This window comes from Patagioenas fasciata, chromosome 16, assembly GCF_037038585.1.
Source record: "Patagioenas fasciata isolate bPatFas1 chromosome 16, bPatFas1.hap1, whole genome shotgun sequence".
In the NCBI taxonomy this organism is placed as follows: Eukaryota; Metazoa; Chordata; class Aves; order Columbiformes; family Columbidae; genus Patagioenas; species Patagioenas fasciata.
In genome coordinates this window covers 6,902,457-6,928,175 of record NC_092535.1, presented here as the reverse complement: position 1 = coordinate 6,928,175, position 25,719 = coordinate 6,902,457, and the positions used below count along the sequence as shown (strand labels likewise).

The following is a 25,719-nucleotide window of genomic DNA, read 5'->3' as shown; positions in this document are numbered from 1 at the left end:
AAACCAAACCTGTTTGTGGAAATGGGAAAACATTTCCTGACTCGAGAAAAAGAGCATTGGAAAATAAAAAAGTTTCCAGTTTTTTTTAGATGGGAGGCAAACCATTTAGAGATGTAACAGCGTTATATGCTGCAGAGGTTAACCAAAAGGAAAAGGTTGAAATGCAAAGAAAGTTTCCAAACGTTCCCAGCACAACCTTTCCTGATTGAGTTGAAGAAAAGTTCCCAAACCTTCCCCAACTTTCTGTTTTGCAGCCCAGTTTGGGAAAGGAAATGTGTAAAAATCTCAGCACTCCTTGCAGGACAGGAAAGGCCCTGTTTCCTCCGCGGCCGTGCCCGGAGCGCCCGGCGGGGTGATGGATGGATGGATGGATGGATGCTCCCCCCAGCTCTGCTCCCTGCAGTTTCCAAGCAGAGGAAGGCAGCTCCCTGCAGCACATCAGGGCCATTGTATCATAAGCATTACAGGCTTTTTAAAAGAAAAATAAGCCAGTAAGAAGTCCTTAATGTGCCCTGGAAAATCTGCACAGCCTGAAACTCATACTTTTTAGCATTTTTTTCAGCCTCTCCATCACTAGTTGTGGTCCCCAGGCTCCCAGTATTGTCCCCAACAGCCCTCACATCCCTCCCAGAGGCCACAGGACCATGAAAGGGTTGGAAGTGCTCTCCAGAGGTCACACAACCCAATACAACCCAACTCAAGGCAACACAGATCAAAGCAACACAACCCAAGACAACCAACACAACTGATACAATGCAACCTAACCCAACCCAAGCCAGAACAACCCAGTATAACCCAACCCAACCCAAAATGAACCAGCCCAACTGAAGGAAACCCAGCCCAGCCAAAGGCAACGCGATGCAACTGAAGGCAACCCAACCTAGACTAATGAACTCAACCCAACCAATCTAACACATCCTAACCAACCTCTCCCAATCTATCCCAGCCTAACACAACAAAAGACAACAACTCAACCTAGCCTAACCAACCCAACCAACCTTATCCAATCCAACCCAACCAACCTATCCCAGCCTAAACACCTCAACCTAGCCTAACCAAGCCAACCAACCTATCTCAACCTTACCCAACGCAACGGAACCAACCCAACATAGTCTAACCAACCCAACTAACCTAACTCAACCTCCCATGCAAAACAAGTCTCCCCATCACCATCTCACACAGCCAGTCTCAGCTCATCTGGGACATTGCAGGGGTCTCAGTGGAAACCTCTCCCTCCTCCTGTGCTCAGCATCCCCCGGGTGGAATGAGCCCAGCAGGGAGCTGAATCACGTCCCCCCCCCGCATGCAGGAGCGTCACAGACTGTCTGAGGCTCGTCAGGAGAGTCAGGCCAGGCCGCGCGGGGCCGTTCTGGGAAGCCATCCAGCCATCCGCTGGAGAGAGGAGTTTGCCTAAAAATGACTCTCCTGGCTCCTCTCCATGCTTCGACCGTCCCATATGGAACGAATGTACATTTTCCATCAATTGTTTGTATTTTTCATGTAAAGAAAGAAGGGGAAAAAAAAAAAGGCAGAAAGCAAGCGGACTATACATATATGCGAAGCTTCGGTGACAGCAGATAGGCCCCATCGTGGAGAGGGAGAAACACTGGCCGGCGTTCAAGAGACTCAAATGTATGGTATGAAACAATAAATTTTAAGTGTGTTTTGACATATTTGGTGGTCTTTGCCTCACGCTTAATGAGCGTCGGTCCACGTTACGGGGGAACCACACAGCCTGGGGTGGTTGGCAGGCGGTGCTGGGGGGGTCAGTGGCCAGCGAGGCTGGAGGTAGACACCGAGGTGGTCTAGGCGTGTGTGCCCCAAGAGGGCAGGACACGGGAATGTGGCGTTGGGGACTGCGCCGGCACGCTGGGATGCAGTGGGCACCGCGGCGCCACGGCACCCATGGGGGACGAGCTGCGGCAGTGGTGATGCCAAAACACAGGAAGAAGCATCAGGAGGTGGAGCTGGGTTGAACTTGGCTGGAAGGGGACATGACACAATGGTGATGTCCCAAGGCAGCATCCCTCACTGCCACAGGGCTTGGGCAACCTGCACTCGCATCTCCAGGCTTGCTCCTCTTCTGAAAGGAAGCCCACAGGCTGCCACATCCCTGTCACCATGGGGACAAAGCCCAAGAGGACGGGAGAAGCGGTAGAAGAGAGGAGAGCAGCCCTCCCGCGTTCCCCCCATCCTCATCACTGTGCCAGGCTGCCCGGCTCCCCCCGTCTGACAGGGCTTGATCAGAAAGATGGACATGAAAGTGGAGCTTGGCTCTGGTTTCTCTCTCATTCAGAACATTCAAAAACTATTAACTGTGGTGGGGGTAAGCAAGCAGCTGGTTTTAATATCATGCTCTTCCAATTGTGTTGAGCTTTTTTTTTTTCCCCCTGCTTTTCGCGAGCACTTTAAGTGACATGGTTACATGTATTTGATTAAAAAGCTGTAATTCAACGAGTGCGTTTTCTTGTACTGTACAGAACGGCTTAAAGACACAGGATTTATTTACGGTCGTCTCCCAGTTTTCCAGCTCTGTCGAAAGACAAGATGACAGGAAAATCATGGAAGGGGGGATGGATAATGGGGTGGGGGAGACACAATCCTGCCTGGCTTTCCCGGCGTGGGGACCGGGACCATTTCCTTTTCTCCACTGCATGGCTCAGTCTGCTGCCACCAGCTAAGTCCTTGGAGCCATGCATGGATCCCAAAGGCACGAGCTCCCCTTCAGTGTTCCCAAGGTGGGGTCTCAGCTCACAGGGGCTGGCACAGAGGGGCCAGCGAGGAGGCCAGACCTGGCTTTGTCCAAACTGCTCCCCATCTTCCCTGTAGCAAGATGCTGCAGGACCTGGCTGGGGTGGGGAGATGTTTTCTGTCCGCGCAGGGATGCTGCCAGCGCCGAGAAGCCCGTCCCAAGACAGCAGCTCCTCTTCCTAAGGAGGAAAAAGCCTTTACGAGATCTCAGCGAGGAGCCGTGGCCTGATGCCGCCAAGAGCCCTGGACTGTCTCCCGTTAACCCTGGCATCTTCCACGGCATGGCCGTGGCTTGGAGCCACATGTGCATGCACCGCATCAGTTCCATTGCTTCCAAAGTGGTGTGTTTCACCCCAAAAGGCAGGCAGGAAGCTGCAGAGGAGGTGAAGAGCAAGCCAAGGGGCTCTGCAGCTCCTGGAGCGCTCTCAGAGCTCCATCTCCCTGCTCTGTCAGCCTCAGGGGGCCACAGCAGGGACCCCATCCCATCCCCAGGCTGCAGCTTCACCTCTCTCACCCAGATCTGCTTATATATAATAAAAATTAACCCAGAGATCCTTGCACCTCTCCTGCCCTAAAGCCCCTGAAGTGCAGCCCTGGGGACAGGGACACCAACCCCAGTATCACCCAGAACCAGCCCAGGACACCCCAGCCATGTCCCCCTCCCGAGCCAGATCTGTTCTTTGGCTCACTCCTGCTCGGGGATCACCTGCAGTTCTCTTGATTTATGAACGGAGAATTTTTCAAGCTCTGTTTCCTTTTCATTGTTGTTTCAGTTGCTGCGCTCACTTCCGCCTGCCTTTGAATAACTCCTGCCACACTGCGAGCGGTGAGAAAGGCAGCGAGTAAACACTCACACTCGGTCCAGGGGCTGGGGGCAAGAGCTTCTCCCCTCTCCAAAATCAGAGGGGACGCAGAGCTGCCCTCCAGCCATTTGGGAGGATGCTGGGCTCCAAGCAAGCAAAGCCCAAGAGCAGATCCCTCTTTTCCCGAGGCTGCGGTTTGGGATGGGGGAGCTGCATCCCAGCCCCCTCGCCCCACATCACGGCCCCTGGGAGGTGACGGTCCCAAGGGAATGCTGCTCTCCCACGCTGTGTGGGGGGTTGCAGTGGGTGGTTTTTACTAGGGGGACCCTAAAACGTGGCTCTGGGTGGAGGCTTCATCTCCCCATGGATCTCAGGGTCCCTCCACCAAGGGCTTTCCTGGGCTGAGCAGCAGTACCTGGCTCCATCCCTGTTCTCACGCTGGGGTGAAGGGGTGGACGGGGGGTTCCTCCAGCTGGTGTCACCCACTGTGGCACAGAAAGGATGCTGCAGAGGGAGCTTGGGTTGATTTACAGCAAAACCCTTAGAGAAAAGAAAGAAAAAAAAATTAAAAAAAAAAAAAAAAAAGAAATAAATAATAAAAAGAAAGGAAAAGAAACCACATCTGCAATCTCAGCTCAGCCCAGGACCCCGTCCCCACCACTGCCACCTGCCACCCCTGCTGCCACCCGCCTGCCTCTCCCAGCCCCATCCTGGGCCACCGAGCAAACCCCCCTGTCCCCAGTGCAGACCCCTGGTGGGGGCGGTGGGCAGCTGCCCATCCCTGCCTGCGCCCATTGTCCTGCCTTTCCTCCCTGCGCCCCGCAGCCCCCCGCCACCGCCCCGTGGCCAGGGGGGGGAAAACAGGAAAAACTCCCCCCAGCGCGAGGCTGCGGAAATGAGACAAGCGGGCTGGAGCGGCGGCGAGGACGGCGGGAGGAAGCGGATGGGATATTTGGAACCGACGGCGAATTCTTGGGCTTATCTCTGTGCCGCAGAGGCCCAGGAGTCCTTACAAAACAGCGCCCAGCTGGAGCACGGCCCACGGCCGGGGACGCGTCCTCAGCCCCGTGTCGCCACCTCTGGTACCCTGCTCAGTGTTGAGATGCTGGTGGCAGGGAGGGAACACCAGGCTGGCACGGTGGGTGGCACCTGCATCCATTGGTGGTCACAGAAGGGACCTGATGCTTCTCTGCAGGGTGGAGACAGGGGTGGGCAGCCCCTGGGTTGAGTGTCCTCAGGTTGCACATCCCATCCATCGTTACAGACGTGGGGACCACGGCACATCCAGCATCCTTAAAGCCTGGGCAAGAATCCTGTTGGTTTACAAGCCTCCAGGACACGAGTCCCCCTTTGCCCATGGAGAATCATTCCCCATCCCCAAGTCTGCCCCCAGTCCTGCTCATGGTCTGTACTGGGACACCTTGAGGGCTGGGACACCTGTCACCTCCCTTTCCACTCCCGCAGGCACAGGGGGATGCAGGATGCTGGTCTCCTGCCCGCCCTGCCTGCCCTGCTCGCAAAGGGTTACGCCAGCCCGGCTCGCTCTGATTCCAGCTGCCTTTCGCCTTTTTGTTGGGTTTGAATTATTTTTCGTAACAATGCTGTGTTACTTTAGCTTCAGCGCGTTGGGCCCGGATGGGGGATAGAAATCGGGTCCGGGCTGGAAGAGCCCAGCAAAGGCAGAGATTCCTGCATTGCTTCCTAAAATCCAGCAGCTGCCTGCTGTGTACAGGAGTGTGGAGCCAGGATGGTGGCATCACCCCGGGGGAGTGGGCACTGCCACCAGTAACTAGGGGTCCGCAGCTGGGCTTTGGTGGGGGTCAACCCCTCATTAATTCATTGATTATGAAAATTAGGCAGGAGCAGGAAGCAGAGGCAGCCAGGACATTCCAGGGTCAGCACCAGTAGGGGCTCAAGATGGGGTATCACCTTCGCGGTGTTCCCACACCCTGTGGGGACCCCCCAGACAAGGGTACCCAGTGTGGTGGCATCCTTTGAGCTGGAGATTGCTGGTGGTGCGGGTGATGCCCACGGCTGGGACCCGCCAGGGGGGCTGCCGCAGCCAGCAGAGCCGAATTCAGTGTATGGGGGGGGGACAGGGTGTGACAGGTCACCCTGGCAGAAGCTGAGACTCCTCCTCTGTGGGCAGGAGGACAAAGGATGGAAGCGGCTGCCCCGTTGCAACACATCCCCAGCGAGCACAATGGAAATGCCATCCTCCGGCTTGTGAAACAGGAACCTCATATGATCTCGCTGAAGGCTGGGGACACTCTTGTAGGTCTGAGCGTGACGCTCCCCGGGCTCCTTTCTCCACCCACGGGGAACGGGGACAACAGGGACTCCGCAAGCGCATCCCTGCTCCGGCAAGGACGGAGCTGTCACCACTGTCCCCAGGAAGAGGGGACCAGGGGTGACCTGATAGTGGGAGGAAAGCGACGCTCTGCAACCCACCCTGGGGCCAAAATAACCCCCACACCCCCCAACCCCACTGAAATGGTCGGACTCGATGATCCTAAGGGTCCCTTCCACTGAAATGATTCTATGATTCTATGAAATACGGTCCATGGAGTCACACGCATCCGCAGCCCCGCTGAGCACCCCCCTCCCGCCCCTCTGGCTCCTCCTAAATAAACTTTGTTCTCCCTTTATGTTCTTGACCCCAGATTTAATTAGACCCCCTATTTCCTGCCTATATGAAAAATCACTTCCCCGAGCAGGTGGCTGCGATACCGCAGGGGCTGTTGTTGTTTTCTTCAAGGTGGGGGGAAGGTGGTAAATGGGGGGAAGAGTTTGTTGTTTATTTTTATATTTACAAAGCGCAGCTTTTTCCTGGTGCCGGGCATCGGAAGAGTGGCAGGATGTGACCTTCATCCATCTCCTCCTCGCTCACACAATACGGGCGCGAGCGCCGCGGGCTGTCGCCGCCATTGTCCCCCCGTGGCCGACGGGCACCTCCCGCACCGCCCCGACGGCACCTGGCGCCCGCCGGCACCCGGCACCGCTGCCCCCCAGCTGGGCTCCGCCACGACACATGTGAACGGGGGGGGAAAAAAACAAACATGAAAAAAAATGGAAAAAAATAATAGCAAGGTTGCCGGTTTCCTCTCTGGAAAATAAGCAGGAGAGCTGAGCGGGGCGGCAGCGTGGGAAGGAGGGAGCAGGGTCCCATCGGGTCCCATGGGAGCCTCCCCTTCTGTGGGGGCTGGCCAAGGCAGGCTGCCCCCTCCTTAGCCCTGTGCACAGAGCAAACGGGCCCTTTTCTCCCATGCATGGAGCAAACGAATCTTTTTCCCCCCATGCATGGAGCAAACAAGCCCTTTTCCCTTGTACATGGGGCAAATGAGCCCTTTTCCTCCATGCATGGGGCAAAAAAGCCTTTCCCCCCCGCCGTGCGTGTAGCAAACAAGCCTTTTTTTCGCTATGCATGGGGAAAACACTCCTTTGTCCCCAGCTGGCTGCAGCCCCAGCTGTGGTGGGGCCCGCAGGCAAAGAGGGGGTGCAGCCCACATCTGGTTCCCCATCATGAGGTCCTGGGGAGCACCCAGCAGACAAAAACCCCCCCAAACCCCAGCAAGGATTTGCAGAGTGGGTGTTGCTCCCCATCCCCATCCCACGCAGCTCCTCCGACCCCCAGACCATCCTGGTCCTCCCAGGGGGGGTGCAGCAGCGTGGGGCCAGCAGCAGCTGTTTGCTGGGGTGGGCTGCTCGGCAGAGCTGGCCCCAGCGCTGGGCTGGCACTGCCCGTCCTCCCCGCGCCCAGCATGGGACGGATGAAGACGTAATGCTGTGGAATCTGCTTTCTTTCATTCTTCCCAAGAAACACCAGGCTAGAGAGGGCTTCGCTGCCTCTTAATCCAGGGAGAGACACGCTCCGACCCTGACTCCATCCCTTTTTACAGATCAGTGTCCACAGTGACGAAGTTGCAGGGACAAACATCTGATGTGCCCTCCCCAACTGATGCTGCCACTCATGTGCTACTTGCCGGTGGCATCACTGTCCCAAAATAAGGAGGAATTTGCTGCTGTATTTTCCAGGGACAAAAGCTCTGTCACCCAGGAGCATCTTCCCCCATTAGTTCCTCCACACATCTGAGCTCTGCTCCAGAGCAGCCCGAGACCCTGGACCAGCCCTGCCCAGGGGCCTCGAGTAGGGGCTGGCACGGCCGGTGCGAGTCCCCGGTGCTCCCTGGTGCCACAATGTACCATGTCCCCACTGTGGCCCCAGAGCCCAGCACAGCGCTCGCACAGCGCTGGCACAGTCCCTGCTCAAAGCCTGGCCCCGCGGCAACAAAATGCAGATGTTTCTGGAGCAGAGGGTGGTGCCAGCGTGGGCACAGCACGTGGCACGGCATAGGATCACAGAGTCATTTTGGTTGGAAGAGACCCTCAAGATGATCAAGTCCAACCATTTCCCCACCCCTGGCACCGAACCCATGTCCCTGAGAACCTCATCTCCATGTCTCTTCAACCCCTCCATGGATGGTGACTCCACCACTGCCCTGGGCAGCCTGTTCCAATGCCCAACAGCCCTTTCTGGGAAGAAATTGTTCCCAAGATCCAACCTCAACCTCCACTGGCACAACTTGAGGCCGTTTCTTTGTGTCCCTGTCTCCCCTCAGCTCCTGTTCTCCAGGCTGAACCCCCCAGGTCCCTCAGCCGTTCCCATCACACTTGTGCTCCAACCCCTTCCCCAGCTCGTTCCCTCCTCTGAACTTGCTCCAGCACCTCAAGGGCTTTCTTGTCTTGAGGGGCTCAAAACTGACCCCAGGATTCGAGATGCATCCATCTGGAAGCAGAGCAGGGCAGTTTATTCTATATTTATCCTTCAATTCACCAGCGTCCTCCCCCATCTCATGAGTCGGTCAGGCCCCATCCTGCTCAGGGGCAGAGGAGCAGGTGCAGCCCCACTGGGGTGCAGCACCCATCACGCCAGCACAGACACCCTCAGCACCCCCAGGACACCCATCCCATGAGACCCCCACTCCATGAGACGCCCACCCCGTGGGACCCCACCCATGGTCCAGTGGGCCATGGGTGCCCACCTGGGCATGGGGTGAGCAATGTCCCCACACTGCTCGGCACAGTCCTTATCATCGGATTCATCATCAGTCACTTCCATTGGGCTCAATAGGGAAGAGAGAGAGAGAAAAAGGAAAACTCAGCTCAGGGCGATTTAATAAGTTCAGTGTTACGAGCTGGGGAAAAGCTGTGGAACACACAAGTGGTAACGCAGGATTAATCTTTCCTTTAGTCTTGGGAATTATGTTTTCATTAATCCTAATTTTTCCAGATGTTTCACTCCTTATACCATGCTCTTCAAAGCCTCTGTGGCTGCAAATTCTAATGAAGCCATGAGAACATTTTAAAGAGAAAGATTCAAAGCTTAAATTGCTTCCTTTTTTTTTTTTTCTTTTTCTTTTTTTTTTTTTTCTCCTCTTTTCCCCCCGGTTGGGCTGTCGGGGAGTGCATGTGTGTGCGGTCCCAGCGCCTCCACATGTTGTGTTACACAATGTGCTAACAAGATGGAGAAGGCCGCTCGGACCGCGTGATGCCGCTGTGACGTCTGTTCGGCTTTGTGTCCCCCCCTCCCCGGTAGGACCTGGTTGTGAGGGGCTGGGCAGGAGGGACCGGTCCCCCACCCACCTCCTGACACCCGGCACCGCAGCTCCTGGGGCCAGAGCCGGATTTGGGCTTTTAAAGCTCTGGCGGTGCTCGCTCCCGGCTCGCTCAGACACCAGGCGAGTGTTTATGCAGGACCTACAGAGGGGCTGGAGCAGATGCAGCTCCACGGGTTGCAGCAGAATTTTTAGAGAACGGGGATTTTTGGGGTGCTCCAGCCAAGAGGAAGAACCTCCCGCTCCCTCCAGCAGGTCCCCATCACCCATTCCCAGGGTGCCAGCGCATCACCATGGCGGGGGACGCCCCTGTGCCACCGCGGTGTCCCCAAACCTCACACTCATTTTTGGGCATCTCCATCCCACCCAAGGGCAGCAGGGCCGCAGGATCTGGCTGCCGCCGCCCAGCAGGGCTGAGCATCCGTCCCGTCCTCGCCGGGAGCTGACGCAGGAGGTCAGACGAGCCGATCGGAACAATCCTCCTGCTTCTCCAGCGCCCGGGATTCAGATCCATGGACTTATATGGCCTGCAAAGAACGCGGTGGGAGCACGACCAACGTCTGGAAATCCAGATATGACTAGATCCCTTCATTAGTAATTTCTTGTACATGACTTTCTAGACCGTAGGGATTTGTTAAATTTGCAGGAGTGTTTTCTCACAGTGCCACGGACTGGCTGTTGCCAGCGTATATTGGCTCGGATCTGTCAGATCCTGTTGCCTTATATGACCCTCGGTTAATTCAGCTTTTCTTTGTATCCAGCCCTCAGCGGGGAACTCCTCGAGCAGTCTCAGCGTGGATCCATGCTAAAATGGTTCCCCAGCCCCTTCTGCCATAAAACAACTGCCCACACAGTGAAAGGGGGACGTGGGGGGTGGAATTCAATGCTCGCCTCCCCGCTGCCCCGGCCCGCGCCAGATGCTTCCTCCATCCCCAAGCCTCGCTCCTTTGGTGCCGAAAGAAAATTCTCCAAGCCTGGAAAATGTTACTGGAGGGATCAGACTGTCCCCCCGACATCAGGTCCCCCTCAGCACCGCAGCATCCCACCGGTGTACCCTGCACCGTGGGGTTAATCATTTGCTACCCTCGGGGGTGTTCCAGGATGGGGGGGACTTTCACCTTCCCAGCGACCTCTTGAAACTTCGACCTTCTTTTATGGGTACCATAAAAGTTGTCTTTTAATCTGCACCCCAGCGGGGTCTTTGGTCTGGGGAGTGCTTGGACATCGCTACTTTTTGCATCTCGTCTTGTTTGCAGTTGAAGAGGCTGAAGGGGGTGGCTTTTTTCCCAAGGGAAGGGGACGGTGGTACCCAACGGCTCAGCAAAGGAATGTGGTGGTGGCTGTCCCCAGTCCCCATGTGCGTCTGTGCGCTGGCAGTGGATGCAGCAGATATGGGGATGCTGGTGGGAGGGATGTGGGGTCTGTGGCTCTTGTGGGGACCCCTCTATTGGTTTCTTCCATTTGGGGAGCCCAGATAAACACCTCCAATCCCTGAGTGCTGCCAGGGCAAGATTCACAGGCAGAAAAACAACACGTGTGCAAGGACATCCTGCTGAGCCTGCAACTCACTATCACACACCGGCCGAGACAAGGAGCTGTGTCATCTCCTAAAACATCCCGGTCCCCAAGCTACCACATCCCTCTGTGTCCCCATGTCACCATCTCTGATCCAGCAAGCTGGATCCAGGAGGGCTTGTACATCCCAAATCTCCCGACATGATGCTTACCCTCTCCAACAGATCTGGCAGTGCTGAGATGCTCTGGGAGGATGTGTCTCCTTCAGCATCTTCCTCCTCCTCCTCACAGGAGGCACTTTGCCATCACTTAGCAATCTTCAAGGCACTCTGCTTTTTAGAAGACCTTTTCAAAAGCTTTTTCTTTCAGTGTTTTATTGAACCTCACTTTAAAAAAAGCCCTGAACCAAAGTGGGAAGGGGAGAAGGGGGAGGCTGAGCTGCTGCGGGGCAGCAGGAGGGGGGCGAGCGCACAGGGATGAACGTGCAGCCCTGAGCACCCGCTGCCCAGCTCGCCGGGGAAACCCTGCCCTTGCTCCCATGTGGCTCCCTTGCTTGGTCAGGGCCAAAACACTTCCCCAGGCCCTGAGGGGCAGCCCAGCTCCTTCGTTTCACAAGCACTCCCTGCTCCAAGCATCACCCACCATCAACCAAAGAGGTTTTGCTGTGCCAGGTTCTTCCCTTGAAAATCCCTTTGGCGGGTTGGCACGGTGTGCCAAGGATGAAGGTCAGAGGGCTGAAGTTGCCTTTCTTTGCCTTTTCTACACGAGCAAGAGGTGGGGGAGGTTGTGCTTGCATCCACACCCACTGCCCCTGTTTCCTTGGGCAGCGGGAGCACCCGCTGCCATTGGCATCACCAGGGACACATTATGGACGGACAAACATCCCGAGTCCAACCCGCAAACCCCCGCGGTCCTCACCCCACTCCGCTGCCCTTGGCAATGGCTTGGGCACAACACAACCCTCCTTAAACCCCAACGGCACTGCCTTCAAAGCACCTCCTCCTCCTATACGTTGTCCCCATTTTCCAGCATCTTTGGGATGAAAAATGGCCGGGGAGGGTTTGGCAGAGGAGCCTCGCACAGATTATTCAACAATTGTTTCCCATTTTGCGCCCTCGCCTGCCTCATCCTCCAGTAACAATGACGAAGAGCGGCGCGGAGCCAGCGCCCGCGGCAGGGGTGTTGAGATCAGGGACAGCACAAAAATATCTTCTCTCTGGAACAAATATTTACCAACCCTTCTGCCTTTTGTTCTTGTGGTTCTCATATATTTTTTTAAAATTTTTTTTTTTTCCAGACATTCACTGGCAAAATGTCACACTAAGCAGCAACCCAGAAACTTCGGGGTAGCTGCTTGGCTGCTCTGGGCTTTGTTTTTCTCGCGCACTAATTGTTAATGAATTTCCAGCCATTCAAGTCAATGCAAACCTGTGAGAAAACGACCTTCTCGGCCCTGATTTCAGAGCTTTTTGATGCTTCACAAAATCCGGACAACTGCCGAGCAAAACGAGCATCATCCCATAGTGTGGGGTGGTGGTGGGACCGGAGTCGTCTCCGGGTGGGATGCGGCAGAGCCAGGCTGGGATCTGGGGGGGGTCTGAGCTCCCATCATTGTTCTGGAAACTTCAGTGGCTTGGTCCCCATTCCTGGGATGGGTTAAATGGGGTGTGTGCCCTGGTACCCTCATCCCCAGATGGCTCCTTGCAGATTGTCCTTGTTCCCCGCTCTGCCCCATGGCTGTTTTCTCTTGTTTCCCTTCAAAATCCTGACCCCCCCCAAATCTATTTTTTATGGCGACCAAACAAGAGCATGTGGGTAATTTATGGGCGTTGTGTTTAAAGAAGGATAGGGGAAAAAAACTCCTCTTCTGGCACATAAACTTATATCTTCAGTTAAAAATTAACTGTGGCTATAAAACCCTGATGTAGAAATAAGCGGAGCTCGTCCTGTGGGTGCTACCGCCCCATGCCCAGCTGCCCCGCCGGTCACCGTCCCCTCCAGTACACCCCGGGATGGCTGTGTCACCTCCTGCCTGTCCCCGCCGTCTCCTGCCTCTCTCCCTGGGGCTCTTCCAGGGTGCCCTGCTCCTCTTCTTCACCCTCTTCGTCACCTACGATGAGCCCTCGGTGCAGACAGAGGATGCCAGTGTGGTGGCCAACCAGCTCTACAGCATCTTCCCCCTCTTCCAGGACATCCAGGTGATGCTGGTGGTGGGGCTGGGGCTCCTGCTGACATTCCTACCCCGTTACGGGCTCAGTGTCCTCACCCACAACTTCCTCCTGCTCAACTTCTCCACGCAATGGGCGCTGATGTTGCAGGGCTTGCTCCATCGCTTCCACCACAGCCAGGTACACCTGGACCTCCACAACCTCCTCACCGCCGAGTTCGCCGCTGTGACAGTGCTCATCTCCGTGGGGGCTGTCCTGGGGAGGACCAGCCCCTGCCAGCTCCTCGTCGTGGCCGCCTGCGAAGTCCCTGTCTACCTTGCCAGCGAGTGGGCCATCATCACCCAGCTGGGTGTCCTGGATGTGGGGGGCACCATCACAATCCATGTCTTCTCGTGCTATTTCGGCCTTGGCGTGTCCAAGGCTCTGTTTGGGGCAGTGCGGTGGCCGGTGCACCCCAAGGAGACCCCGACACCCCGATCTGACCTCATGTCCCTGGTGGGGACTCTCATCCTTTGGGTTTTCTGGCCTAGCTTTGTGGCCGTCCTCTGCCAACCAGGAGATGCCCAGCACCGCGCCATCCTGAACACCCTCCTGGCCATGAGTGCCAGTGCCCTGACAACGGTGGTGGCCTCCAGCCTGCTGGAGAGGGACGGCAAGCTCAGCCCTGGCCACCTGCAGAATGGCAGCCTGGCCGGAGGGGTGGTCATCGGTGCAGTGGCCAATATGGCCGTGTCACCGGTGACCGCCCTCACCCTGGGCAGCCTCTCAGCCATGGTATGTGTCCTCGGCTTCAGGTTCCTTACCCCATTCCTGGCCAGAAAGCTCCTGCTCCAGGACCAGTGTGGCATCCACAACCTCCATGGCTTGCCTGGCATCCTGGGCGCTGCAGCCAGCGCTGTGGCCATCCTGGCGGCATCCGAGGACACCCCCAGGTCCCAGGTGTCCCCCACCAGGGGCAATGCCAGCAAGGCGGTATGGGGACAGTGGGGGGACAGTGGAGCAGGTGGGCAGGCGCTGTGCCAGGTGGCGGGGCTGGCAGTGGCCATCGGTGGCTCGCTGATCGCTGGGTTGCTCACCGGTGCCGCACTCCGACTGCCCTGCCTGGCCCAGCCGTCCGAGCGGCTCTGCCTTGACGACTCGCTGTATTTTAAGATGATGGATCAAGCTGGGAGCCAGGGGCCAGGCAGCACCGCTGAGGAAGGAGTTCTGGCTCTGAAGGAGCAGGTTTAGGCACTGGCCAGGGCCGGGGGACTAGCTCAGGGGTTGGTCCCTTCTACCCCATCAGCCATGGGCAGGACGCGCTGCCTGTGCCCACTCCCTGCCTACACTTGGCCCCAGCCACCGAGGATGCTGGCAGTGCCAGGCAGCACCATGGCACCAGTCCCTCCTCTGTCCTCCTACCCTGTGGCTGTGAACCCCCTCTGTGTCCCGGCTGCTCACAGGTTCCCTCTATCCATCCAACCGAAGAGAAAACCTCCAGGGTTGTCTCCCCTGGCACAGATAACAACCCCCAGCTGACCTGGACAGCCCCGCCACAGGGCACCAGTGCCGGCTGCTTCACTCCCATTGGGTGGCATCACCCACGGTGCCCGTCTTGACCCTCAGCTCCGGCTCCTCTGCCCAGAACAGGCAGCACCAGTGAGAGCTGCCGGCTCCAGCTGCAGCTCCAGCCACGGTACCAGGCTGGGGTCTCAGCATCTGTGGGAACACAGCAGTGGGGTGAGGTGGGATGAGCTGAGCTGGCCCTAAGCGAGGGATCTCACAGGGATTTGATAACCCGTGCTGAACAAACTCCTCTCTGCGATATGCTGCAAAGGGTGGTGCAGCTTTTTTTACCACTGGTGCAGCAAGTAGTGATGAGGACCCAGCCTGAGCACAGAAAGGACCCTCAGAGAGATCACCCAGATACTAAAGCACCCTCATCCCACCCCAAAGCTGAAGCTGCGAAAGCTGTGCCAGCATCCCAAGATGCTGGGAGGCCCCAAGGAAGAGCAGCAGCCCCATCCCAGTCCATCCCATCCCATCCCAGACGGGCAGCGAGCCGCTGCCACCCCACTGAGGACAAAGCCTGCGGTCCAGCGTTCGCATGTGGCAAGCTGTAAGCCCGGGGCCGCATCCTGCCCAGGGAGCGGGGCTGTGATTCACATCCCCCCCACCATGAGTCACCGCTGTCCCTGCACCACCATGATCCTGCTGCCGCAGAGACAATGTCGGCGATGCTTGCGGGCTCACGAGGGGGTCGAGGCCACTGAACCCCCCCAGTGCCGGCTGCAGGAGTGGGGGGCTCTTGGCACAGTTGGGGGTCCCCAAGCTTGTGGCAGTGGGAGCAGGGCTGGATCCCTCCCCAGGCAGAGCCACACCACGAGGGAGCGAGGCTGGGGAATTTGCCCTCCAATAATCACAAACAGGCTCGAGAGCCCGGGCGGGTTTGGTTAATTGTTAGAATAAAATATTACCAAGCTCTGACAAAAGAATCATGCCCCACAGCCGAACAATGGGCCCCGGCGCAGGATGCTGTGGGCTGAGCAGCGGGGCTGGGGGGCCACGGTGGTGGGGGGCAGCCCGATCCCCCCCTCAGTCCTCGGCGAAGCCCCGGCAGCCCCCCGGCTCCTTGGCGGGTCAGAGTGGCCGTGCCCTGCACTGGTTCTGGAGCCGGGTCCCTCACTGCTCCTGGCTCCTGCCAGGCGTCGAGAGCCGCCAGAGTCAGCACTCGCCCAGGGAGCCGCAATGCCATCAGGACCTGGACCGGCAGCATCAGCCTCGGCACGAGCTGGCGACCCACTGAGCCCGGCATCCTGTCCCACTGGTGGCCCCCATGCCCGGCTCCGGCAGCCAGGAGGAGGGTGCCAGGGCTGCAGCCAATCCCTCAGGAAACAGCCATGGAGAAGAATCACACACACGCACACATATTCACATGCACACGCATGCATGCTCATGCACAGACAAAAAACTGGATGCACACATCCATACACACACACATGTATGCATACACCCATGCACACATGGAAATCCATATGCACACACTCATAATGACATGCATGCACTCATACACACATGCACATAGTCACACACACTCCTGCACACACATGCACACACAAAACCACATGCATGCCTCCATGCACACACCCATCCATGCACACACCCATAATCACATGCACATAATTATATGCACACACACATCCATCCATGCACACACCCATAATCACATGCATGCATCCATAATCACATGCACACCCCCATACATCCATGCACACACTCATAATCACATGCATGCACCCATACACACATGCACAGTCACATGCACACGCTCCTGCACACACAAAACTGCACGCACACCTCCATGCACACACACACCGCTGTGCACACACCCATAATTGTTCACATGCACACACGTATGTACATTCATGCACAGACATATACTTGCACTCACATACGCATGCACACTCCCCGCGGCTGCAAACTTCTTGCTGGTGGAGGCGGTGGAGCAGGGCAGAGCTGCTTTCCAGCCTCCCCCAGCCCTCTCCAGTGGGATCAGCCTCCCGCCGAGCAGCCCGCGGCACCTACGGGGAGGGCGAGCAGCCGGAGCCGGGCTGGGCGCACCCCTGCTCTCGGCTGGCATGTCCTGGCACGGGCACACCATACCACAATCTGCTCAGCAGATGCCTTCAAAACCAGTAACGGGCCCAGGAAACGGGGGTTCAGCACGTTCCGACTGCCTGGAGGGGCTCAGGCACCCAGCATCCCATGGTGGGGGGTTCCAGGACCCACCTGGACCACGGCACAGTTCCATGCTGCCCCACTCCCAACCATCCCTGTCCCCCTGGACCCGCTGTCCTCCAGCTGGAGCCAGGCAGTGATGCCGCTGGGGGTGCCGCCCCGCACCCGGCTCTCCCCGCTCCTCCAAACCAGTCGCTCTCCAAAGGATGGAGCAGTGAAATATTCAGCAGAGCCCCCAGTGTTTATCACACCGTAAATCTGGGCTTTCAACAGCTTTACGATGCTGCAGGGAGATGGGAGAGAACAAAAAAATGCTGCTTTGCTTTGTCAGCCACAGCCTGCGTGTGCCAGTGCCCCCAGCGCCGGGGCTGCCAGGGGACCGGCCCCGCTTGCCAGGGGGATGAGGACAGAAACAAGGGGCCCATGTGGGTGAGGGACACCCGCACAACGGCCAGGGGGGTTGCTGGCACCCCGAGATGATGACAGCTCTGGGGCAGCTGCATTTGGATGGAATGGTGATGGTCCAAAGGGGTGAAACGTGCCTCCGGCATTGGCTCTGCGGAAATATGCCAGCCACTGTCCCCCGGCAAGGTCCCTGGGCATGGTCCCCTGGGCACACTGGGGTCTGCTCCTGTCTTCGAGCTCAGCCTGCAGCCGGGTAGGAATGCAGGACGCTGGTCCTGGTAGGGAGAAACCACCCCTATCTCCATACCCGTCCCCATCCCCACAGGCCCCCCCACAGACCCCCATATCCCTGCAGGCCCCGCCATGATTGCAAAACAAGCAGCGCGGGGAGGAAGCTGTGACAGAGCTGTTTGCACAGAGCTCGGATGCATCTGGCAAGGCCATCAGCCGGCGGCACATGGCACAGGGCCGGGGGGCGAGGGCATGGCCAGTGAGCTCCCCCTGGGTGTTAACACACATGTGTGCAACCTTTGCACATCCTGACCCATAGCGTGCCCAAGCATACACGGCAACCTTGCCCACACCATGGGTGAGGTGGGGGCTGCCCGGGCACCAACCGGCTGGCACAGCACGGGGGAGACCACGGCGGCAGCGGCTGCTGGAGCCACATCAGAGCGGCCCCCCTGGGGCAGGCGGGAGCGTGCAGTGCTGCCCTCGAAGGAAATGCGCTCACTCCCATGTGCTGCACACTTGAGATCGCCTCGCTGCTATTTTTATTTGACTTTTCAGGGCCTTGTTTCCTTTTTCCGGCTGTTTTTTTGCTGTGATTCCACCGGCATTGCGACCTCGCTTTTCCCCTCCCTCCCTTCAGCCTCTTCCTTCACTCCTTCCTTCCTTTCCATGCGCTCATTCCTGCCGCCGCACTGGGCCCCCTCTCCCCTTCCCGGTGCACACAGTAAGCTCACGGCAAGTGCACCAACGCTTATAAACCCCTGTAAATGCCGGCACACACCTCCCACCAGCACGCAGACACCAAACTGGCAGCACTGGGTGCATCCTCCCCTATTTTCTGCCTGTGCAGGCAGCCGGGATGAGATGCCGACAGGGTTTGCAGGCAGCACACGGCACTTCCCTGTTGCTGCCTGCACAGGCAGGGTAACGAACAGAGCCGGTTATTGCTCTATCTGGGAAGGTGCTGATGAGTCGGCAGAGAAGGGAGGGGACTTTGCTCCAGCCTTGACGCAGAAGGTGGCAGAGAGTCACCCTGGCCCGAGCCACTGTCCCACTCACACCAGTGCACAAGTCACTGGGTCCTGACGGGACCATCACAACACCCCCGCAGGTCCATTGGGATGCTGGTGGGATGCTGTGGGAATTGTTGTTATATTTGGGGATGGTGGCTGGGATGAGAGGGGGAAAACTTTAGTCCAAACCCTTGCAAAACCCACCATGGAGGCACAGGACTGATCCTGCTAAACATCCACAGGCCCTGGTGGGACCCCACAAAAGCAGCAGCACCCCCTGCAGCCCACTGCTCTCACCCCCAAGCAGGTTCCCTGGCAGGGGGTGGACAAGGACCCTGGAGTGTCCCCTGCCCCCCGCTCCCTGCATCCCGCTACCCCCAACAGCTCTGGAACTCCCAGAGAAAGCCCCAGGGAATCGTGTTCCCCATCCCCTTCAAGTCACATGGGTGGGGGTCCCAATCATGGGCAAAACCCATTGCTCCCCCCTGCTGTACCCTCACTGCGACCAGGGAAGTGGCCAATGCTTTGGTGGGGACAGGGGATGCTGGTGTGGCCAGCATCTGGGTGGCCGTGTGGCCCTGAATGTGGGGACACCCGACTGCGGGGACACCCTGTCCATGGGAACACCGGTCTGTGGGCAGCCGTCCGGCTCCGCTCAGTGCACACAGCCCACTGCTGCCACCTCGTGTCACAGCTGTCCTCACAGCCACAGAGCCAGGACTGGCCACACTCATGGCTGTGACAGTATCCGCCTGAGCACAGATGGGCTGGGGAAACTGAGGCGGGGTACAAACGAGCCCCCTCTACCTAACCACTGCTCCAGCCCTGCCCGCAGCTCGGGGAGGGGAATGAGCTCCCAGAAAAGCAGCTTCTGCAGCAGAGCCACCTCCCACACACCAGCAGGATGGTGGCCTGATGGTCAGGGATGATGGCACAGTGGGCAGAGGATAGGATGCCACAGCAGCCACCGCTACTGCCCACGCCTTCCTGGGCTCCCACGGCCCCTGCACCATGCCTGGAGCCTGCACCGTGCCAGCCCCATCCATGGAACAAGAGCCCCTGGGTCACCCGATAAAGCACCTGAAGGGCTTCCAGGGAAGATAAGGTTTTATTTTTTGCTTCCCAGAGACTGTTTGGAACCGAACGAGGGAGCAGGGAGCTGGCAGGGCACGGGGATGAGGGAGGATGCTCCCCATGTCACCGAAGCCCACGTCCCTCTGGGCTTGGCTTTGCCGGGGGGTGCCAGGGCACCCACAGTGCTGGGCAGCCAGTTCCCCCTGTGGTGCTGCCCATCCCTGAGGCCTCAAGCAGCTGCCTGGGGTTTTGCTGTTTATCGGTGAGCACCAGTGCTCCCTGGGCTTCCCTGGGCACCCAGTGATGCACCCAGGTTTCTCCATCCACCACGGGTACCCAGCTGCTCCCCCTGTTCCAGTAGCACACCAGGGACACGTGTTCCTCTCGGCAGCCTGGACACTTTCAGAGCCTTATGGATGTGCAGCGATCCCATTTCCAGAACAGCCCTTCGAGCCATGGTCCTGTGCATCCTCTTTCTGCCCCAAAAACCAACCGCCATCCCCAAGAAAGCAGCAGGTGATGCAGGGCCAAGAGCATCACAGAAATCCAACAATTCACCTCCTTTTTTCAGCTCTTCCCCTTCTTCTCCCTCACGTTTCAGGTGTTCCAGTTTTCTGCTGCAGCCATCCCAGGACAGACCAGCCCGCCAGCCCCCACCACGGGCAATGGGGCCGCTCCCTGGGTGCCGCTTCAACCAGGAGGATAAATTCAACCAGGCACTCACCGATAGCACCTCTGCTGCCTTCAGAGTTGAGTTTTTCCCAGGTTTCCAAACAAGACACCGGCAGCCACGGTGCCAGAGCAGTGCATCCCTCCGGCACGGTGTCCCTAGGAGTCCCGGGGAGCACAGTGTGGGGCGTGAAGGGCGTAGAGCTTCTCCCAGCAGGTCACCAACCTCTCCACCTTCCTCCTGATCTCCCGCAGCTGCTTCCTCCTGTGGCCGCGTCCCCCGCGCCGGGGCTGTGCCGGGATGGGCGGTGGGCTCTGTGGTCAGCGTGCCGAGGGAGCAGAAACACCACCCCCCACACCACATGGGCATTAGTCAGGGGGATGAAAGCCAAAACCTGGCACTGAGAATGTACCCTGGGACATCACGGCTCGTGTACGTGGGGTCTGTGTGGCAAAAGTGCAGGTTGGGGTGGCTGAACTGCCCAAGGCCATGCCAAGGATGCTCTTGGGTCCCTGGGGGTCCCCAGAGGTGCCCGTCACCCCCCAAGCCAGCAGCATGCACCCCACGGCGCATCCACGGACAGGACAGATGGGCAGATTGGCTCTGCAGGCAACTTGGAGACCAGCAGCAGCTCCATCCCACACCAGTAAACCCCAGCAGGGTTGGTCCCAGTTGAAGAACACCCCCAGCACCATGACACTCCCAGCACCGGGCAGAGCTGGGGAGCTGGCACTTGGCTGCCCAGGGTTTTCCCCGATGGTTAATGATTTGCTGGCGCTGTCATAGGGGATCCCAGCAGGGCTCCAGGGATACCGGGGGAGCCCAGATCAGCCCTTTGGGGAGAAATCCCAGTTCTTGCCAATGAGCACCCAGGAGTGAGAGCAGGACTGGGTGAGCCTACGCACGGGGCAAACATCCCATGGGGACGAAGCTCCGTGTTCCTATCAGCCCTGGCATTGTGGCACAGGCAAACAAACCCTCTTGGGAGCTGGTGGTAAAACCCCTCAGCCTGTCCCATGCTGTCCCAGCCGATTTTTCCTCCCCAGCCCACCTAAAGCTCACTGGGCTGTGCCATCAGCATCCCCCAGCCACAAACCCAGCACAGACCCTCACCCCCCTGGGATGCTGCGGGCAGAGCCTGGAGACCCCTCATGGGCAGCAACAGGGCAGGTTCTGCCCACAGCCTGCACTGGGGAACTGGGAGCCACTGGGGTGACTGGGAAGGGGCAGAGCTCCCACCTTGCTGATTTTCCTGCAGTTCTCCCTAAGCACAAAGTCAGTGTTTCTGGCCACCTTCCACACCGCCAGCTCCTCGGGGCCGTGCAGGGTGCCAGCCACCTCCCTCAGGGACATGCTGATGTTGTAGATGGAGAGTAGGATCTTCTGGTCCTGGAGAGGGGAGAAGCACATGGTCCCAGTGGCAGGGTGGCTTGATGGCTCCCCAGGGGCTCAGCCCACACACCACCCCAGCTCTGGGTCACTCAGTGCCCACCTTGTTTGAACGACAAGCTGGCCCGGCCCTCCTGCTCCTGTCCTCTGATCTGCTCAGGTTTTTCTGGAGAAATAAAACCAGGAGAAGATCAGGCACCTCAAAGCATCGGTGCTTCGCGCGCGGGGCAGAAATCCCCAGTTTAAACACAGCACTCTCCCCAGTAATGCCAGCAAAGCAGCCAGCCCCATACTAAACTTCAAAGCTCATCCCTCCCCTCCCACATCCCACAGCGAGGTTGCATCCAGAAGGGGACCAGAGTCGTGGGCAACCCCATCCCACCACTCACCAAGTTCTGGATCTCATGGAAGATGACGGCGCGGTACTGCCGGAGGATTTTGGTGATGCTGCACCTCTTCCCTCTGCTCATCACAGCAACGAGCAGGAGGAGCAGAACAGTGCAGGAGAGCACCCGGGGGAGAATCTGTGCAGGGAAGGGTCAGTGTCAACCAGGGAGGGAAGCCAGGGATGAGAGATGAAGGGATGAAGGGATGAAGGGATGAAGGGATGAAGGGATGAAGGGATGAAGGGATGAAGGGATGAAGGGACACTCCAGGCTTTGCTCCTCTCCATCAGACCTGTTCCCTCCTCTGCCGATGCAGTGTGTGCAGGATGGAGAGCCACTGTCTTCTCTCCCAGGGGACATCCTGCCAGCCCAACTGTCCCCTCTTGGAATAAAGCCCTTGAGAATCCGCTCCAGCTCCACTGCACATGGCACACACTGTGCTCTCTCCAGTGTCAGCAGCCAGGTATGTAGCACATAGGTGTGGCAGGGACTTTTGTAGCTTTGTAGGGTCTGTCCCTAAGCTCTCCACCACAACAGGGTCCCCCATACATTAAGGCTAAGCCCTCACCCACCAAGAACCAAGGGGAGCAGGAAGGGATGTGCCCTGCTCTTTGGAGAGGAGCTAGAGGCAGGAGCCACCTCCCTGCCTTGGCACAAACGGCTTGAGGCACCCTCAGAAGGATGCTCTCTGCACTCCCCATGGCAAAGACACAACCCCTGCTACCTGGGAGGCTGCTGGGCTTTTATTCAGTGTTTCTTCCAGCCCCCACTTGCCCCCAGGCTCAGGTGCCTTGATGCAAAAGCCAGATTGAAGCAGCACAAGCGTCCACTCTCGCCAGCGCGTCCCAGCAGCCCTGAGCTGGCCCCAGCAGCGCGGGGAAACCCAAGTGCTGACATCCGAGCTGGCGGGGGGCACGGCAAGGGGGCTGCCGGACCCTCCGAGGGACAAGTCCTGGGGCTTTGAAGAAAAGCCAGCGTAGCCTCAGGTGACCGGGGATATTTGAGCTGTCCCACAGCAGCAGGGCAAGGATGGGAAGCGCAATCCACATGCAGCATCTGCCAGGAAAGGAGCCCAACAGCCCTTCACACCTCCACATTGCTGAGAGACAGCATGGCACTGAGCCCCCATCCTGGCACCCAGGCATTGCTATCATCTCCCGTTTGCAGGAAAAAGCCCCCCAAAAATCCCTTCCAGCCCTCCCTGCCCCGGGCGTCAGGTCTGGGCAGGCAGAGAGTAGCTCAGTTCCTTCCAAATATGCAACACCGCGCTGCGGCCAAAGCGTGAGCAAGGAGGAAGGAACCAGCAGCTCCACTCGCTGCCAGTATCTGCCTGTCCTGAGCCGCATCTCGAGGGGTTCGCTGCCATCCCAGACATGTCTGCCTCTGGGGCTTGGCGTTTCACTCAGAGAAGCCAGGAGCAAGAAGTTCCCTTGCTGAGGTCTGAGTCCAGGCAGACACCATCCATCCTGCCCTTTGGGGGGTCCTGGAGGGATTGTTTGTAAAACCTGCACCCATTCCATGCTCCCCGCTCCATAAAGAGCTGGTCCCAGCTCCAAAAGAGCAAGGAAGCTTCTCCTCACACTCCTGCTCCCACAGCTCAGCAGGAGCAATGGCAGCTTAACATAAAGCAAAGGCTGACATGCTGCAAGTCCGGGAATCCATGGACGGAGGCGTCACCTCAGAGCAGAAGCACGTGCGAGAAGATGAGCAAATCCGTGTGCAATTGGTACAAATCCCACCAGGCTCTTTGGCTTCCTTCGTGGCCACAGGCTTCCCAGTAGAGCCGTGCTGGGCCCTGGGAAGGGCAGGGAAGACCCTCCACGTGCTACTGCACAGAGATCTCTCCCCAAAGGTGATTCAGCAGAGAGCTGAGGGTATAATCCTCAGGGACACCAAAGGAGAGCGTTGCTTCAATGAGGACACCCTGTCCAAAGTCTAAGAATTGCTTTCAGGAAGTCTCCTCCACTGGGAAGACAAGGCCACGCGATTTTACCGTGAAACTGGGAATGACTTCCCTGAAGTGGCTTATTAAACAACTGGGACCAAATTCCGGGAGAAAGCACACCACTTACAGCATTTCCAGGCAGCCGAGCCTGGCACCGGCCTCTGTGTCCTTAGCAGGGGAGGAAGCACAGCTGGCGGTTAAAAACACTCAGCAAGGAGCCGGGATGGGAGCTCAGGGGGTGCAGTAGCTGCTTCCCACCCCCTTAGAGAGCAGGGAGGCAGCGATGACAAGTGAGGGGTGCAGGGGAGTGACAAAACCAGCAACCCCCAGTCCTGGCTATTGCTCCGCACCCTTCAGGGTGCAGGAAGATAAAATCAGCAGCTGCTTTGGGGGTGATTCCTCCTCCCCTTGCTCTCACCCCTGAAGCAGCAGGGCAGCCCTGGGGTCAGGGATGTCCCTTCCCACGGCACAGCTGTCAGGGACAGGACAGTCACAGCCCACTGCGCCTGGCAGGGGAAGCTAATCTCTTCCAGGCTAATCCTCCAGCAAATACGAGGAGATAAGGGAAATCACCATGACTGATAGAGCAGCTCCCGGCGGCACTCGTGCGAGCCCCAGCCATCCAGCAAGGGGAAACGCTGGCCATACTGGGGTATCCAGGTCCTTCCAGATAGATGGACCCTGTCCCCAACACCCTCCTACGCAAAGGGACACAGTCACCACTCAGAGGCCCAGCATCTGCCACAGCCCCGGGGAGCGACAGACCCTCCGCCCTCCCACTCGAGACCTGCCAGGTCCAAACCCTGTCCCGGCCACATCAGCCTGGTCCCTCTGGACCAATCCTCCCAGTTGGACCAGACCCCTTTTCCCATCGACTCCTAGATCCGTCCTGTCGCAATCCTTCCATCCTGACCCAGCACAGCCCCGTTCCCACTGGTCCAAGCCCTTTCCTGGCCTGACCAGCCCCATCCCGACCAGTCCGAGCCCTTTTCCCGGCTGGACCAGCCCCTTCCCGACCGGACCGGCCCCTCTCCCGGCCAGTCCAAGCCCCATCCCAGGAGAACCAGCCGCGTCCCGACGGGTCCCAAACCCCATTCCGGCTGCTGCAAGTCCCACCCCGGCCGAACCGACCCCATCCCGGCGGTGCGGGGGACTCCGGTCCGGCGCTCCCCACCCCCGCCCAGCGCAGGGGGGTCCCGGGGAGGGGGAACGGGCCGCCCCCGCCCGCAGAGCCGCAACCCCCGGGCCAGGAAGGGGCAACGGCCCCGGCGCACTCACCATGGAGCCCCGCGGGAGCCGGGGGCCGCCGGTGCGGACCCTGCGGCGGCTCCCGGGGAGCCCGGCCCGGCCCCTCCGCCGCGTTCCCGCTCCGCCGGGGACCGCGGTTTGAACTTGGCTCCACGGTGGGAGGGGACGGGACACGGCGGCCACACCGCCCGCAGCCAAGCCCCGGCCCCCGCGGGGAGCGCGGCCCCGGCATCGCCTCCCAGCCCACCCGGCACCTGCTGCCCCCGGGAGAGCACCAAGGCCGGAGGGGGGAAGGTGGCAGATACGGCAGGAAGAGCAGAGTCGGGGAGTCACCCCTGCGGCTGTAGGGGACAAGCCCGGGGTCCTGCTCTCGGTGAGCAGCTGTGGCCAAAAGATCAGGTGGGACAGGGTCCCCTCGGCCCTGAATGACCTAAGGGTCCAGTAGTGACAGCACTCACAGTCTCACCCACCTGGGAATCCCAGCCAATGTGTCCTTACACCAGGGGAGGTGGAACAGGGCTGTACTTGGTGCTACAGAGGGGTGCTGGAGCCCAGGAACGCAGACCCCCCTGCAGTTAACTGCTGTTAGTGTTTGTGTTGTTATCACTCTGCATTCACCATCAGCAGCTGCCACTGACCCTGGTCAGCACTCAGACTCAACAGAAGCAACCCTCCCGCCTGAGACCCCTAAAACACCCCAAGGTTCCAGCCCGAGCCCTCTCCTGCTTCCCCTCTGAGGTTTCAACAGGCACATCAGCACAAAACTGCTTCAACTGCTTTTGTGCAAGA

At 58.6% G+C, this 25,719-nt stretch overlaps 1 protein-coding gene and 1 pseudogene across 1 annotated transcript; one reads left to right on the top strand and one right to left on the bottom strand.

Annotated features, from left to right (window-relative positions):
• The first annotated feature begins 12,696 nt into the window (after positions 1 to 12,696).
• On the top strand, positions 12,697 to 14,161 carry LOC136108028 (ammonium transporter Rh type A pseudogene; annotated as a pseudogene).
• A 5,867-nt stretch (positions 14,162 to 20,028) lies between these two features.
• On the bottom strand, positions 20,029 to 25,162 carry C16H20orf204 (chromosome 16 C20orf204 homolog). Its single transcript, XM_065850168.2, is given in 6 exon segments — positions 20,029 to 20,276; positions 21,202 to 21,351; positions 21,455 to 21,517; positions 21,741 to 21,875; positions 24,961 to 25,050; positions 25,052 to 25,162. Coding segments are annotated over 6 exon segments (705 nt in total). The 3' UTR covers positions 20,029 to 20,120.
• Positions 25,163 to 25,719: the final 557 nt, after the last annotated feature.